General features: G+C 37.3%; 2 protein-coding genes across 2 annotated transcripts; both read right to left on the reverse strand.

Moving 5' to 3' along the window:
* Positions 1–332: 332 nt before the first annotated feature.
* LOC145791215 (uncharacterized) lies at positions 333–2,440 on the reverse strand. Its single transcript, XM_082871534.1, has 3 exons — positions 2,437–2,440; positions 1,177–1,838; positions 333–1,097 (listed from the first exon to the last, which is right to left on the reverse strand). The coding sequence occupies exons 1-3, from the start codon at positions 2,438–2,440 to the stop codon at positions 360–362; spliced, it is 1,404 nt and encodes a 467-aa protein (XP_082727660.1). The 3' UTR covers positions 333–359.
* Positions 2,441–6,986: 4,546 nt separating this feature from the next.
* On the reverse strand, positions 6,987–10,500 carry HPR (hydroxypyruvate reductase). Its single transcript, XM_028200382.2, has 13 exons — positions 10,089–10,500; positions 9,902–9,985; positions 9,671–9,811; positions 9,347–9,468; positions 9,151–9,232; positions 8,480–8,552; positions 8,313–8,404; positions 8,132–8,206; positions 7,929–8,036; positions 7,756–7,833; positions 7,567–7,611; positions 7,292–7,406; positions 6,987–7,202 (listed from the first exon to the last, which is right to left on the reverse strand). The coding sequence occupies exons 1-13, from the start codon at positions 10,209–10,211 to the stop codon at positions 7,180–7,182; spliced, it is 1,161 nt and encodes a 386-aa protein (XP_028056183.1). The 5' UTR covers positions 10,212–10,500; the 3' UTR covers positions 6,987–7,179.
* Between the last annotated feature and the right edge of the window lie 2,596 nt (positions 10,501–13,096).

Raw genomic sequence — 13,096 nt, forward strand, 5'->3', positions numbered from 1 at the left:
ACTCCTCAGCCGAAGTAAGTGCATGGCTGAAGAGTGGTTGGCTGGAATAAACCACTTGTTACTCTTCAGCCGAAGTAAGGGTACGGCTGAAGAGTGGTTGGCTAGAATAAGTCAACTCTACTTACTCCTCAGCCGAAGTAAGCATATCGGCTAAGGAGTGGTTAGCTGGCAAGTATAGTTTAACCATCTAAAACCGAAATAACAGTTGGAGTAATAGAAGACATTACAAAGCACAGGCATACATATCACAACCAGAATAAGAGTTGAAGCAAATTTTTCATTCACTAAAAAGTCATTACAGAAGGGCACAGCCCGGTTACAAAGACAAGGTAGCAAAAAACAGAGAAAAAAGTACAAAGTCAAGAAAAGAGTTCTTGTATTTCAGCGTCAAAGGCCGCATCACCATCAACTTGCAAACCGGTTTCAAGGGGAAGATCACGCTCGGTCGCCGGGTTGGTTTCGGTTGGAACCACGGTGTCACTTGGTTGTTCAATAGGTGGGTCCTCTACCATGGGCTCCAACCGAAGTGACGGGCTTCCACCAACAACCGGAATGTCTTCAGGAGCAGAGGAGTCATCAGTGTCTGAGTCCTCCAGAAACTCTTGTTGCAAGGCGTCTGCATACGCCGCAAGGGATTTCGGTATAAAGTATGCTGGAGGGTCGAAGACCTCGGTCTGTTGATCATGACCGAGCTTCTCCACAGCCGCCCTCCAGCCGCACTTGAAGAAAAGCTCCTTGGCGGCGTCGCATTGTCTGACATAGGCATCTTCTGCCTCCTTGTAACCTCGCTTGTACCCCTCCTTTTCGGCCGCCTCCACGCTCTCTTTTAGTTCGCTTATTTCGGCGTCTTTTCTCTTCTCAAGCTTCAACAACTCCCGCAGATATTTGTCCTTCATAACGATGGCTGCTTTCTGCTTCTCCGCTTCAGCCGAGCTAACCAGATCGGCAAGCCGACAGTTCTCTGCTTGAAGCTCGGTCATTTTCCTTTCGGCCTCCTCTAGTTCGGCCGCCTTTGCTTCGGCTTCCGCCATCGCCTGCCTTGTGGTTTTGCGGAGTTCTTGGACTTTCTTATAAGTGATGTTGTTCTTCTGCAAGGCCTGACAAAACGAAGACTTCTCTTAAGCCGAAGTAAATGTTGGAAACTTCAAACAAGAAAAAATGGACAGAGATACTTACCAAAATCATGGACTTGGAAGCAGACCGAATTGACTTCATTTCGGTGTTCAATTGCTTCAAGTGGTGCTCCATGTCCTTGGGGAGGCACACACTTTTGGCCAGGTTAAAGGCCAATTGGTGGTCTTTTTCAGCCACGACCGAGTCAGTAGCTTTGATGTTTCGGTCGTTAAAGGTCAGCGGCGGAGCCCACTTCGGAGATTCGGCTCGGTCAGTCTGCTCCGGTTGGGGGGACGGTTGAGGACTTTGGGGAATGGATTCAACCTCATCGACAAGTAGCTGTTCGGTCGATGTAGATCGGACGCGCTTGGAAGGGTGAGATGAAGAAGGCCGTTGAGAGGGGAGGGCCACAACGGCAAGCTGCGCCTCAATGGTTGGTGGTACATCGGCTCTGGTTGTTGCGGTCAGAAGGGCCCTAACTCTGTTTTTCTTTGCCATCTCCTCTTCAGCAGTTAATGGGACAAGTCGTATTTCGGGCAAGGTTGGGTCCGGCTCTGGTGCTTCCTCAAGAAGGAAATCGCTTACCCTTGCTTTTCGGCGACCGCTGTACCAGTAGGTCGGCTCAAAGTTCAGAAGCCTAGCCCAACTTCTTTCTTTAATCCGTAGCGCGGCTCGCAAAATTGCAAGGTTTGGATAACTATATAAGGAATGAAGATGGGCGAAATCTGCGAAAAAAAGAGAAGTGTTAGTTCGGTCAATAGACTAAAAAACCGAGATAACATACAAGAAAGAAGACCGAAGTTAAATTACCAGGCTCTCCCTTTTTCCAATTTATAGGTCGGCCAGGAATTTGGGCTTGAAAATCCTCAAAATTCCCAGAGACCCAGAAGAAGTCATCATCATTAAGGTCTTTGTCCGGTGTGTGCTTAACTATCTTCTCTCGGCGGCGGCGGATCCTAAGGTAATAGACCCACCCAGCATCTTTCGAGCCGATGGAATATTGATGGAATATTTCGGCAAGGCCAAGGTTTAAACCGGTTTGGTGGTTTAGTGCGGCTATTCCCATAATAATACGGTATGTATTGGTAGACAGTTGGGTGGGGCATAACCTAGTCTGCCTAAGGAACTCACAGATCAAAGGTTGGACAGGAAACCGTAGTCCGGTTTCTATTATGGATTGAAGAGTAAAAGGGACGAAACCTTCATTTTTCCACGGAATAACATCTTTTTTGGCCAACGTCAGATGGACGTCATCTGGAATTTGGTAGTCCTTCCTAAATTCGGCCATGCCACCTGGGGTCTCAACTAGATACCTATACTTACCCATCTGATGAATAAATTACCTATAACTTATATCGGTGCAAAAATCGTGCTCAGTAGCTCGGTTGAGCGCACGCAGGAGTGCCTGGGTAACCTAAGTCTGCAAAGTAAAAAACAGAGGGGGTTAAAGCACTGATCAATAGACCGTGCTACAATTTAAAAACAAGGTATAAGAGCCCTACTTCGGCCTCAAAAAGCTGGTTCTATCTCGGTTCATCGAAAGGTTTGGAAGCTCGGTTTGGGCAGGTTGCTCGGTAGACCGGTTTAACGTCTAGGGGCAGCTTTCTGAGTTCGGTCTAAAAACTAAGAAAGTTGGTTTAGCCCCAAGGCCTAAATCGGTTGCAGAATGAATAAAGTTACTTCGGTTAAGCCTCTAGGGGCAGCTTTCTGAGTTCGGTTTAGGAACTAAGAAAGCTTGCATGACCCCAAAGAAAAGCTTAGTTCGGTTGAAAACCGAGGTTCCTAGTTTGGTATATTCAGATTTCGTTCTTATTTCGGCTAAAGTAAAACGGAAGGTTATTTTTTGAAGCTACTGTTGTCTCTACAAGTCCTAGTTCGGCTATTGACTGAAGTGTTTTACCAATATTAGACAAACAGTATCCTAGTTCGGTTGCTATGTGATTTTGGATCTAAGACTGGTTTTTCTACATAATAGTCCATACACGAGTTCTTACTAAATTTTTCAAAAGAGTACAAGAAGCAAAGCAGAAATGGAGGAAAACTGTTTTGCAAAAACATAGAAAGTAAGACACAAGAACATAGAACATATACGAAAGCAAAAACAAGGAAGGAAAAAAGATTTACTTACCAGATTGGAGAGAAGGGGACTAGAAATGAAGACAGTGACTGCAAGAGAAGAACAAAAACGCAGGTTGACAAGGCAGAGGCACGAAGAGAGAAGAATGTGAAGAGTGTGAGTGAATGATTCAAGATGAAGGGATGTTTTGTGAAAAGGACGAGCGGCAAAAAGTGGCGGGAACTGTACAAAATTTTCGTAGGGCGGCGTGACAGTTGGCCACGGCCTATCAGAGCTTGCCACGTGTCACTGGAAAAGGAAGCGTTACAGTCGCTGTGATTGAAGAGACGTTTTGACCGGACATAGTGAAGCCCGAAGTAAAATTAGCTCGGTTGGAGAGCCCGAGGGTTTTTCGCTCGGTTGGATAGGCTAAAGGGTTTTTAGCTCGGCTGGAAAGGCTCAATAAACTCTAGCTCAGCCCGTAGACTGATAATCCCAATCATGCTGAGCAGATGGAATTAAGGGGCAATTGAGAGGGTCTTTTTTGGTAAAAAATTGGGCCGAGCTATGTGATGGGCTTTGTGGCCCAAATTGCCAAGGGCTAGGTGAAAAAGGCTGCAATGTTACTCCAGCCCAGGAGAGGTGTAGTTACTCCGGCTCAAGAAGGGATAGTTGCTTCGGCCCAAGGAAGAGTAAAGCTACTCTGGTCCGGAGGCAACTTGGAGTTAGGCCGGTCTAAGAGTTAGTCCGGTCGCAGTATGTTATGGTTAGGCCGGTCTCAGAGTTAGTCCGGTCGCAGTATGTTCAGGTTAGGCCGGTTTCAGAATTAGTCCGGTGGCAGTTTGAAGTAAAGTCCGACCTTGCATTTAGTCCGGTCGTGACATACTATGGTTAGGTCGGTCAGAACTTGTTACTTGGAAGTTTGATCTAAACACACCAAGGTTGAATAGGGGCAGCCGAGGTAAGGAGTTAGAGGAGAAGACCGAGCTAAGGACAGTTCGGCCCTCTGTGGCTCGGCATAGCCAATTTTACTTCGGTCACATGGAACCTTACTTTTTGGAGAAAACCATCCCACTTGGTTTAAGCAGTGGGGGAGGGTGTAAGAGGATAAGCATTATCCTTTGGAGTATGAATCCTAGGAGGACTCTGCATGGAGAAATACAAGTCCTACCAGGATTGTGCCACGGGAAACTTATAAAAGCCCACAAACATCACTTTGGAGGAGGTAATTGAACACAATTCTTTCTGAGAACATAGAGCTTTATCTATTTGTCAAGTTTTCTGACTTAGGCATCGGAGAGGTTTCCGGCACACACCCGCCGGCTAGCTCACGTTTGTGTTTTCAGGTGATAAAGCGACGTCGTACGGAGGAGCGTGGACTTGGTCAACAGGATTATATTTTTTGGTTTTTAAATCTAACTCTAAAAATAATAAATAAAAAAGATGATATATGCTGGTTGGTTTTTGTTTTCAAAAACAAATATAGATATAACAATACAGAGGCATACAGACCATGTTTGGTTTGAATTTTTTGAGTGATTTTGGGAAAAAAATTCTAAAAAATTTGTTTGATTTGTAAATTTTTCTAAATAATTTCCAAAATCACTTTCTTTCTCTTACCTATCAATCAATCATTTTTTCTCTCTCCTCTCTCCTTCTCAATCACTTTTTCTCTCACACACATCTACTCAATTCTAACAAAAATATCAAATCATTCCAAATTTTCAAACTCCAAAACTACTTTCAAAATACACAACCAAACAAATCAAAAAAAATTATAAACTCTCTCCCCAAAACAATTTTTAAAAACTACTCTCCTAAAACCAAACAAAACACAATCTCTACTACTGCTCTATTCATGATTTTAGTAGTTTGAATTGTTTTTATATTTTAAGAATCACATATTGTAATACTTTATGTGGATGAGGCATACTATTATTATAATATGTGAATAAAGCATGCAGTAATATTCTAAAGTTTCAAACTTTCTTTCTTTGGATGAGACATGTAATGATTGTAATAATTTTTTAAGTCATTGACTATAATTTTTTTTTTTTTTTTTGAAGAAGAAATTCATAAATTGAATTATGTTAAAAAAAATTAAAATTTTAAACAAATACAAATTAATTTTATCTAATTCACCAATCTACCAAACAAATATCGAATTGAAAATGCCGTAGTCGCAACTACCTTGCGCCTACCCTACTGTATACAATTATTGCACGATACGGGCATTGAATGTCGAGATTGATTGTCGAATTCTGACTTCAGCATGACCACTTTGTAATTTTGAAAAAACAGCCATGCCACATCTCCACTTTGCGGGGATAGATAATTTTTCTTGAAAAATTTATTTGATATTCTCTTATGTGGGTAATATGTGGCATTATTTATAAAATATTTTTTATAAATGAGAAATCGCAATTTACACTATATGGATCATTTTTAATTTTCTAATTACTTAACAAAAATGACTCAGCATATTTTATACATAAAATCTTTCATTACATTAACTTAAAGTATCTCGTAAAATAATATATGGTACTGTAGAATTATTGAATAATTACCCTTAATTGTATACCATTCCTGAAAGATTGCTTTATGAGCGTCATGTGTCCTCAAAATGTTTGTTCAATTGTCCCAGATGCATTTTCAGTGACATAATTGTGCTTGGGTATTGTGGGAGCTAAAATGAAGCTTATAATCGACACAATAGCCAACCATAAATGTTGGGTGAAGGCACTCAGACATCAATGTCTCATAATCAATGTATATTAGTGAATGAACCTATTTATGAAATTTAAGACACACCATATTCTCTATAAATAAGAAGAGTTCTACAAATTTATCAACTACTTACAATACTTCTCATCTTCTTCCATTAAAGAAGAACCTCACTTTGGCATCGAAGTGTTTTCTCGGCCAGACAACCAGTCGAATCACTCTAGCTATTTGCCACGTGCAAAATATTCACTTCACATACAGGAAAAGAAGGAACCACATTCGTCCCACTACAAATATTAGTGTGTTTTGAAATTTTTATCACATCATGCGGTTAAGAATGCACTGGAAACAAATATTTTGAAAACAGAGGATCCCTACAACCTCACCAAACCCAGAGATGATATGCACCACTTGTGTTTCAGTAGATTAAAATGGAAGGCGCACATTTGACATAACCTCTGTGAATGAAAACATGCTTTGACATGGTTAGAGCATCCACCCAAGAATTATGTAACCATCAAAAAAGCATATCAGACTCACAGGACAGAGATCATACTTGGCTTCATAAACATGAAGACAGGTAAAGGGACCATTATATTTGCTTCAAAATCTCCTCATCAAGTAATTGACATATTTATTCAGAAAGAGAGGAAAATCAGTGATCTGAGAATTGAAAACTTAACATGCAGATGTCAGAGATTGAGTAGGATTGGGAAACCACTTCTAAAAGGGTGCTATATATTCTCAATAATTTTTTTTTCCAAGAGTAAAGGATCCACCTCTAAAATGCTGTGCTGCCAATTCTCCTCTCATCCATAGCCCAAATAACAATATTTCTCAAAATTTGCAAGAATGTTATTGCCAGATAACTTGTGAAGAAGATTAGAAGAAGAAAAAAAAAAAAAAGGGACTATGTCCCAGAAGCCATCTTTGTCTGACTAATGAATTATTGTGGTCACTGCCACAAATTTCTGTATATATATATATATTTTTTTTAGATCCAACTTTACCTCTGCAAGCTTATCATATCATTTCTAATTATTCTTACCGTTTATTAAATGTAAAACATCCATTTTATTGCTGTACCTTGACATGATCAAAAAGGCATTATGTATAAAAAGGTGCAACAAATACAGTGTTTCAACGTTCCTTGGATGCAAATATATATTATACTACTATCCGACTCCAGAAATAAAAACCCGTTAGAGCCTATACACCACCATAATTCTCAAAAGATGAGCATTATCTGCACCAAAGGCCCATACATCATTATTATGTATCCATGCTTACAGTTTCGAAACAGGTAAACCTGTAACAATAACAGTATCGGAGGATAAGTAAATCCGTTCATATATTGACAAAATTTTCACTTTTCATAGTTAAATTGATAAATATTACCTAAGGCTTTTGCATTGACAATGCTTGGGCATGCAGCAGGAGGTGGAGAGTTCTCATCCAAGAATGGTGCTACACGATTTGGATCGGACCAAATTGGGTATCCTTTAATCTTTCCCTATAATCGTATAGTTAAGATGGTCAATAGTTTCTAAGTGGTTCGAAATTCAAATCTTACCATAACACAAGCCAAACGAGATGGGAAAAATTAATAGAATTCAACTTGAACATAGGATTCACACTGCAAGAAATAAGCTTTTCAGCTCTAGATTGCATACCAGGACATTCAAAGCAGCCAGCGTTGCCATTCCTTCACGTGTCCACTGCATGAACAATTTGGAATTGTAAACATATTTATGACTGATTAATAATCAAAGAAACAGCTTAGTTTGGTAACTAGAAAATTCAATAGGCTGTTATTTAAAGAAAGCTCTTTTCACAATTTTATAAACTATAAAAGACCTTACCTTGGAAGCAGAAGCAATGTGAGGTACCACAATGGCATTTTTCATGTCGGCAAGTCCAGGTTTCATGTATGGCTCATCCTAATTCAACACCATTGATAAATGAAAAATATTGACTTGGAGGAAATTTTTACAAAATTAATGTAAACTCGAGACAAATAAATTGGTTCCTTTACCTCAAAGACGTCAAGACCCACTCGAAACATAGGATTCGCTTTCAGATGCTCCACAAGAGCTACTTCATCAACCACGGGCCCCCTACTGCAGTTTATAAGGATTGCTTCCTATAGACATAAATTGCATATTTTAAATGACAGGCACTTGTATCTATCTTCTTAACAAAATCATCAAGAACAACAAGTGTTCATTCAAGATTCACCTTCTTCATCATTGAGAGGCTTTCTTTATTTACCAGATGATAAGTGGTTTTGTCAAGGATTGGATGAAGACTTATCTAAAATGAATCATCAATAACCATCAATTCAAAAATTAAATATATATATATATATATATATGAAAGACTATTAACATGCAGAATAAATTCTCAGCATGGGTCTTACCACATCGGCCTCTTGGAGAACCTCATTCATGGATGATGCTCTTTTCCAAGTAACAGGTTGTTCACCATTGGCTTTTAGGAACTGACCATAAGCTGCAAAAAGGAAACAAATTAGCATCAAGATAAGAGTTAAAAGCTGATAAATTTTAACAGATGATCCAGACATGCCTGTGACAAACTTTTCGAGGCGGGTGGATTGGTACAAATCATAGTAAATTAAGTTCATTTTGAATCCTTCAACCTGTCACAAAAGCACAACATAAGTATTCAGCCCCAAATGTGTACATTCTGAAATCCTTTGAAGCCAAATGAATGGCTGTTGAGGATCATCTCACAAGTCATGGAACTTCACAGAAGGTCGACAATGATTGAACGAGACACGGCAATGATTGTCTATCAACAAAACATACATGAAATCTGAGATTTCAACTTTGGTACTAGCCCACCTTCCCCACCTAACTTCTGAAGCCTTCGTATCATGGTAGAAAGTGAAATCACGTGCCTACCAGCATCGAGTTGTATATCTACCCTTAATTTTGTTACATGCTTGCTTGATGGACATGCATTATCCCAATATGTTTATTTGCATGTGGGATAATGCATTAGAGTTGGGTGAAGTCCATTTGACACTCTAAAGTTTATTTGCAACAACTTGCATGCACTTTTAGCTGTGGTCAACTATGCATGTCTCAGCTCGTTTAATTATTAACTTCGAACTATTTTAAAAATATAGTTACCTATTTGAAATCAGGTTCATGAACAGCCACAAATGCATTAAAAAAGGAAAAAAGGAGGAGGGGGGGGGGGGGGGGGGGGGAAACGTGGCAACAAGAAATTACCATCATTCTAGCATAAGCAGATCCAATTCGACCAGCTCCAATCACGCCAACAGTCTGTCCTTTAAGCAAGTTCCCGACAAATCTATTAAAGAATACAAGCCATTCATGTAAATTTTCTTGCAAGGAACACACGAAACTATGATTAATTATAACATATACAAAAACAAGCAAAATAATCAAAGGCAATGGTGGTTACAGCTGAGGAAGCCATCCATCATATAAGCCTGCCCTCATGAACTCATCAGCTTCAACAATTCTTCTTGCTGCTGCTAAAGAAAGTGAAGCTGCTAACTCTGCCGTAGTCTCTGTGAGTACTCCCTAACCATATAACATTGCATTAATGTCAACATATTAATTCTTCGAATCACATAAAGTAAAAAAATTGAATTGTATATCTACAAACATACAATTCACTCTCTCTTGAACATTTTATCAAGCATAACATGTGCAACATTGGTATACCCAGTACAAAACACCAAAAACACAAACACAAAGACACATCAAAGGGAAATGAACATACAGGTGTGTTGCCAACAGCAACACCATACTTAGTGGCAGCATTGACATCAACATTGTTGTATCCAACAGCCATGTTACTGAAAGCCTTGCCGCCTGCTCTGCTCAATGCAGAGAACAATGTCTCTCCCCAATCTTCAGTCAACTAAAAGACACAAAACCCAAAAAAATTGAACCAACCCATTTGAAAAGAAAAAAAAAAAGAACGCAATTCAAGAATCAATATATTCCATACTTGTCCAATCACTCCATCACACTTATCGCCCATCAGAGCAATGATATCCTCAACAGACAATATGGTTTTCTTCTGTGTGCATATCTGAGCATGAAAATCAACAAAATTACTTCAATTTTGTTGATAATAAAAAGAGAAAGAACCAAAAAAAAAACAGAGTATTATTGAGATTGAAGAAGATTATTACTTCAACGCGACAATCCTGTTCGATCAAGAGATTGATCCATCTAGTACCAGGCATGGCCTTTGTGCTGACAACTCTGTATTTCCCATTGGGGTTCCAAACCTCGATCGAGACTGGCTTGGCCATGGAAGTTTTTGAGTTCAACTCTGTAGTCTCTGTATGTGTTTGAACTATAGGAACAGAGTGTTTTTAAATATCTGTTTGCTCTGTTTTTTTATTAGTTGGTGCTGTATATGGTGTGATAAGGACTACCGTATTGAATGAGGTTTACCCATTTGATTTGTTAAATCATGCTGATTGTTCAATTGAGGCCGTTGACTTTGATGATCTATAGGTGGTGCAGGGTATTATGGTATATTGGGTTGGATGATTGGGTGTGGTACTTGAAATTTTAGTGGTGAGAGTGTGAAGGGGTGGTTTGGACCTCTCATTTGGCATTAGATAAAAAAGGATATGGCTACATGGCTGAATGACACGTAAGAGGGTCCTATCCTTTTGTTCAAATTACAGAAATAGCCTCCCTCTACTTTCAATAGTATTGCAGTAATATTACAAATTTAGACTTAATTATTTAGAAATTATTCAAAATTATCATCTTGTAATTTAGATTTATTCTATACATAGATCTCATACCACACAAATTCAATAGCAACCACACAATCTCATTCGGGATTGATCAGGTGGGATACATAGAATTATTCATAGTATTGAGCTCAATTGGTTTGGAAGATTAGGGGCATTTTTGGTGATACAAATAGGGAACCGTACACCATATGCATCATACTACAAATTGGTGTAATTTTACCATAAAATTTCATAGCATCAACAAAAAGATGCATAATTACACCACAAATTGCCGTAACAAAAAAATCATAATAATTCAACGACAAATTTTTGTGACATGAACTATAAAAATTTAGATATTTTGTTACACTAGTTTGTGATTGATGTTACGAAATTTTATAATAAAATTACATTAATTTGTGATAAGATGCACACCGTAGGCTTTCCATGTAAATATGATTTATTTTATTTGAATTTACTTAATTTCATGTTTGTGAGGTTGTAAATATATAAAATAAGTTCAAAACTTGTGCAATTTGAAAAAGATGTTATCCAGGTTGAGTTTTAATGAAAAAGTAAAATAAATCAGGGCCTTTAACAGTTGGTATCAGAACGCTTCTTGTCAAATGCAGGCCTAATGTTGTGTCTAAAAAAAACCGACTCTTATAAGGAAGCTTCAATCCACGTCACAGGTAGACTTGTCCACAACTGCATACTTCATGACTTATGTCATTTCATAGCACCAAACTCACCTTTGAAGAAGATGCTCGGCAAACCAAGGCTTCATTTCAGTTAAGGTGTCTCATATCAATGTTATCCACAACTTACTCAACACACTGTGCACCAACATAGAACTCTCAACCTATTTGACAAACTTTTCATCTCATATATCAAGTCTCTTATTGTGTTGTAGCACTTTGTGGTATGAGATTTCTCTTACTAAATAAGAAGAAAATAAAATAATAAATTTTGGAGGAAAAAAAAGTTTCATTTTAACAAACGATTTAGTTATTAATGTGTAATTGAGAAAAAAAAATGTAAAATGGGCTAGGATGAACTGGGCTATAAAACCTATGAAAGCCTAGTGGGCTGAGCTTTTGGAGGCTATATGTTTGGGTTAATTACGTTAATATGTCCTAATTTATTTTACTTATTAAAATTATATGAATGTCTATTTCTTTCCGAGAATGATAAAGGCGGTAAAAATAATATATTTTTATAGTTAAAAAGATTAAAATATATAAATTTATAGATGATGAGAGTATATATAATAATATTTATAAATAGTTGAGAGAATTTTCGTACAATTAACCTTATAATATTATAAAATTGTTTGCTTCTCTTTTGTTTTGTCCACCCTTTTGTGAATGTGGAATCTAAAGCATAGGATCAAGCATCTATATATTTTAATTAATTATATTATATATTTTATATTATAAGCTGTTCACTTATCTCCAAAAGGAAAATGTCCAAAAAAAGTTATGTTACAATCTAGAAAAAAAAAAAAATTCCCACATATCAATAAAGGCACCAACTTTACCTACTTTATTTTATTCCCAACTGAGATGAGTGGACTTTTGGCTACTTTTCTCAACCAACCCAACAAAATCACTTTTTTTCCTCTTCTTTTTTAATTTTTTTTTTTTTTAAAGCTCTTATCAAAGCTACATTTGTTACCCTCTCCATACCAATATTACATTTATAAAATTAGAGGAGGGATAGGGTAATTTTACAAGTGGTGGACTTGTTAGATTAGGAGTTGATATTTTGTGTAATTGTCTCACGTATATGTGTGAGCTACTAAGGAGACATCCATACCGATGTGACAGAAAGGATACACTAGGCTTAAAATAGGAATTGATTTTAAAATGAGTTTTTTATTTTATTTTATTGTATATATATATATATATAAATCAATTGCATTGATTTTGAATGGTCATAAATAGTGACTCTAAGAGAGATTGGCCAAATAGTAAAATTTTGAGAAAAACGGTACCGAGTATAAATATTTGAAGAGATTAATGAAAGTTTGTCTGGTCATTAATTTTAAAATTTTTACAAATTAATTTTCTATTGTTCAGATACCAAATAGTTCCTGCCAAATTAAACTAGATTGGACAGGATAAATCTTAGATTATCAAATAAAATTGTGTTTGGATCGTGAATTTATATAGAAATTTGAAAAAAGAGGGGGAGAAAATAGGTGAAATATAAATAAAATATAATTATATTTTACTCATATTTTTACTTTTCTTTTCTCTTTTTAAATTTCTTTTTAAATTCATAATTTAAACACAACCTAAATAAATAGTGACTTTTACAAAAATAAGGTTGACTCTTGTCCAATTCATTTTTTAAATTTAGGCCAAGTTTGGCATGTCTAGGAAAAGCCAAAAAATTAAAAAGTTATTTAAAAAGTTAACACTATTCACCAAAAGTCAACAATT

The sequence above is a fragment of the Camellia sinensis genome, chromosome 5 (assembly GCF_055761805.1).
Source record: "Camellia sinensis isolate YWXY chromosome 5, ASM5576180v1, whole genome shotgun sequence".
Classification (NCBI taxonomy): Eukaryota; Viridiplantae; Streptophyta; class Magnoliopsida; order Ericales; family Theaceae; genus Camellia; species Camellia sinensis.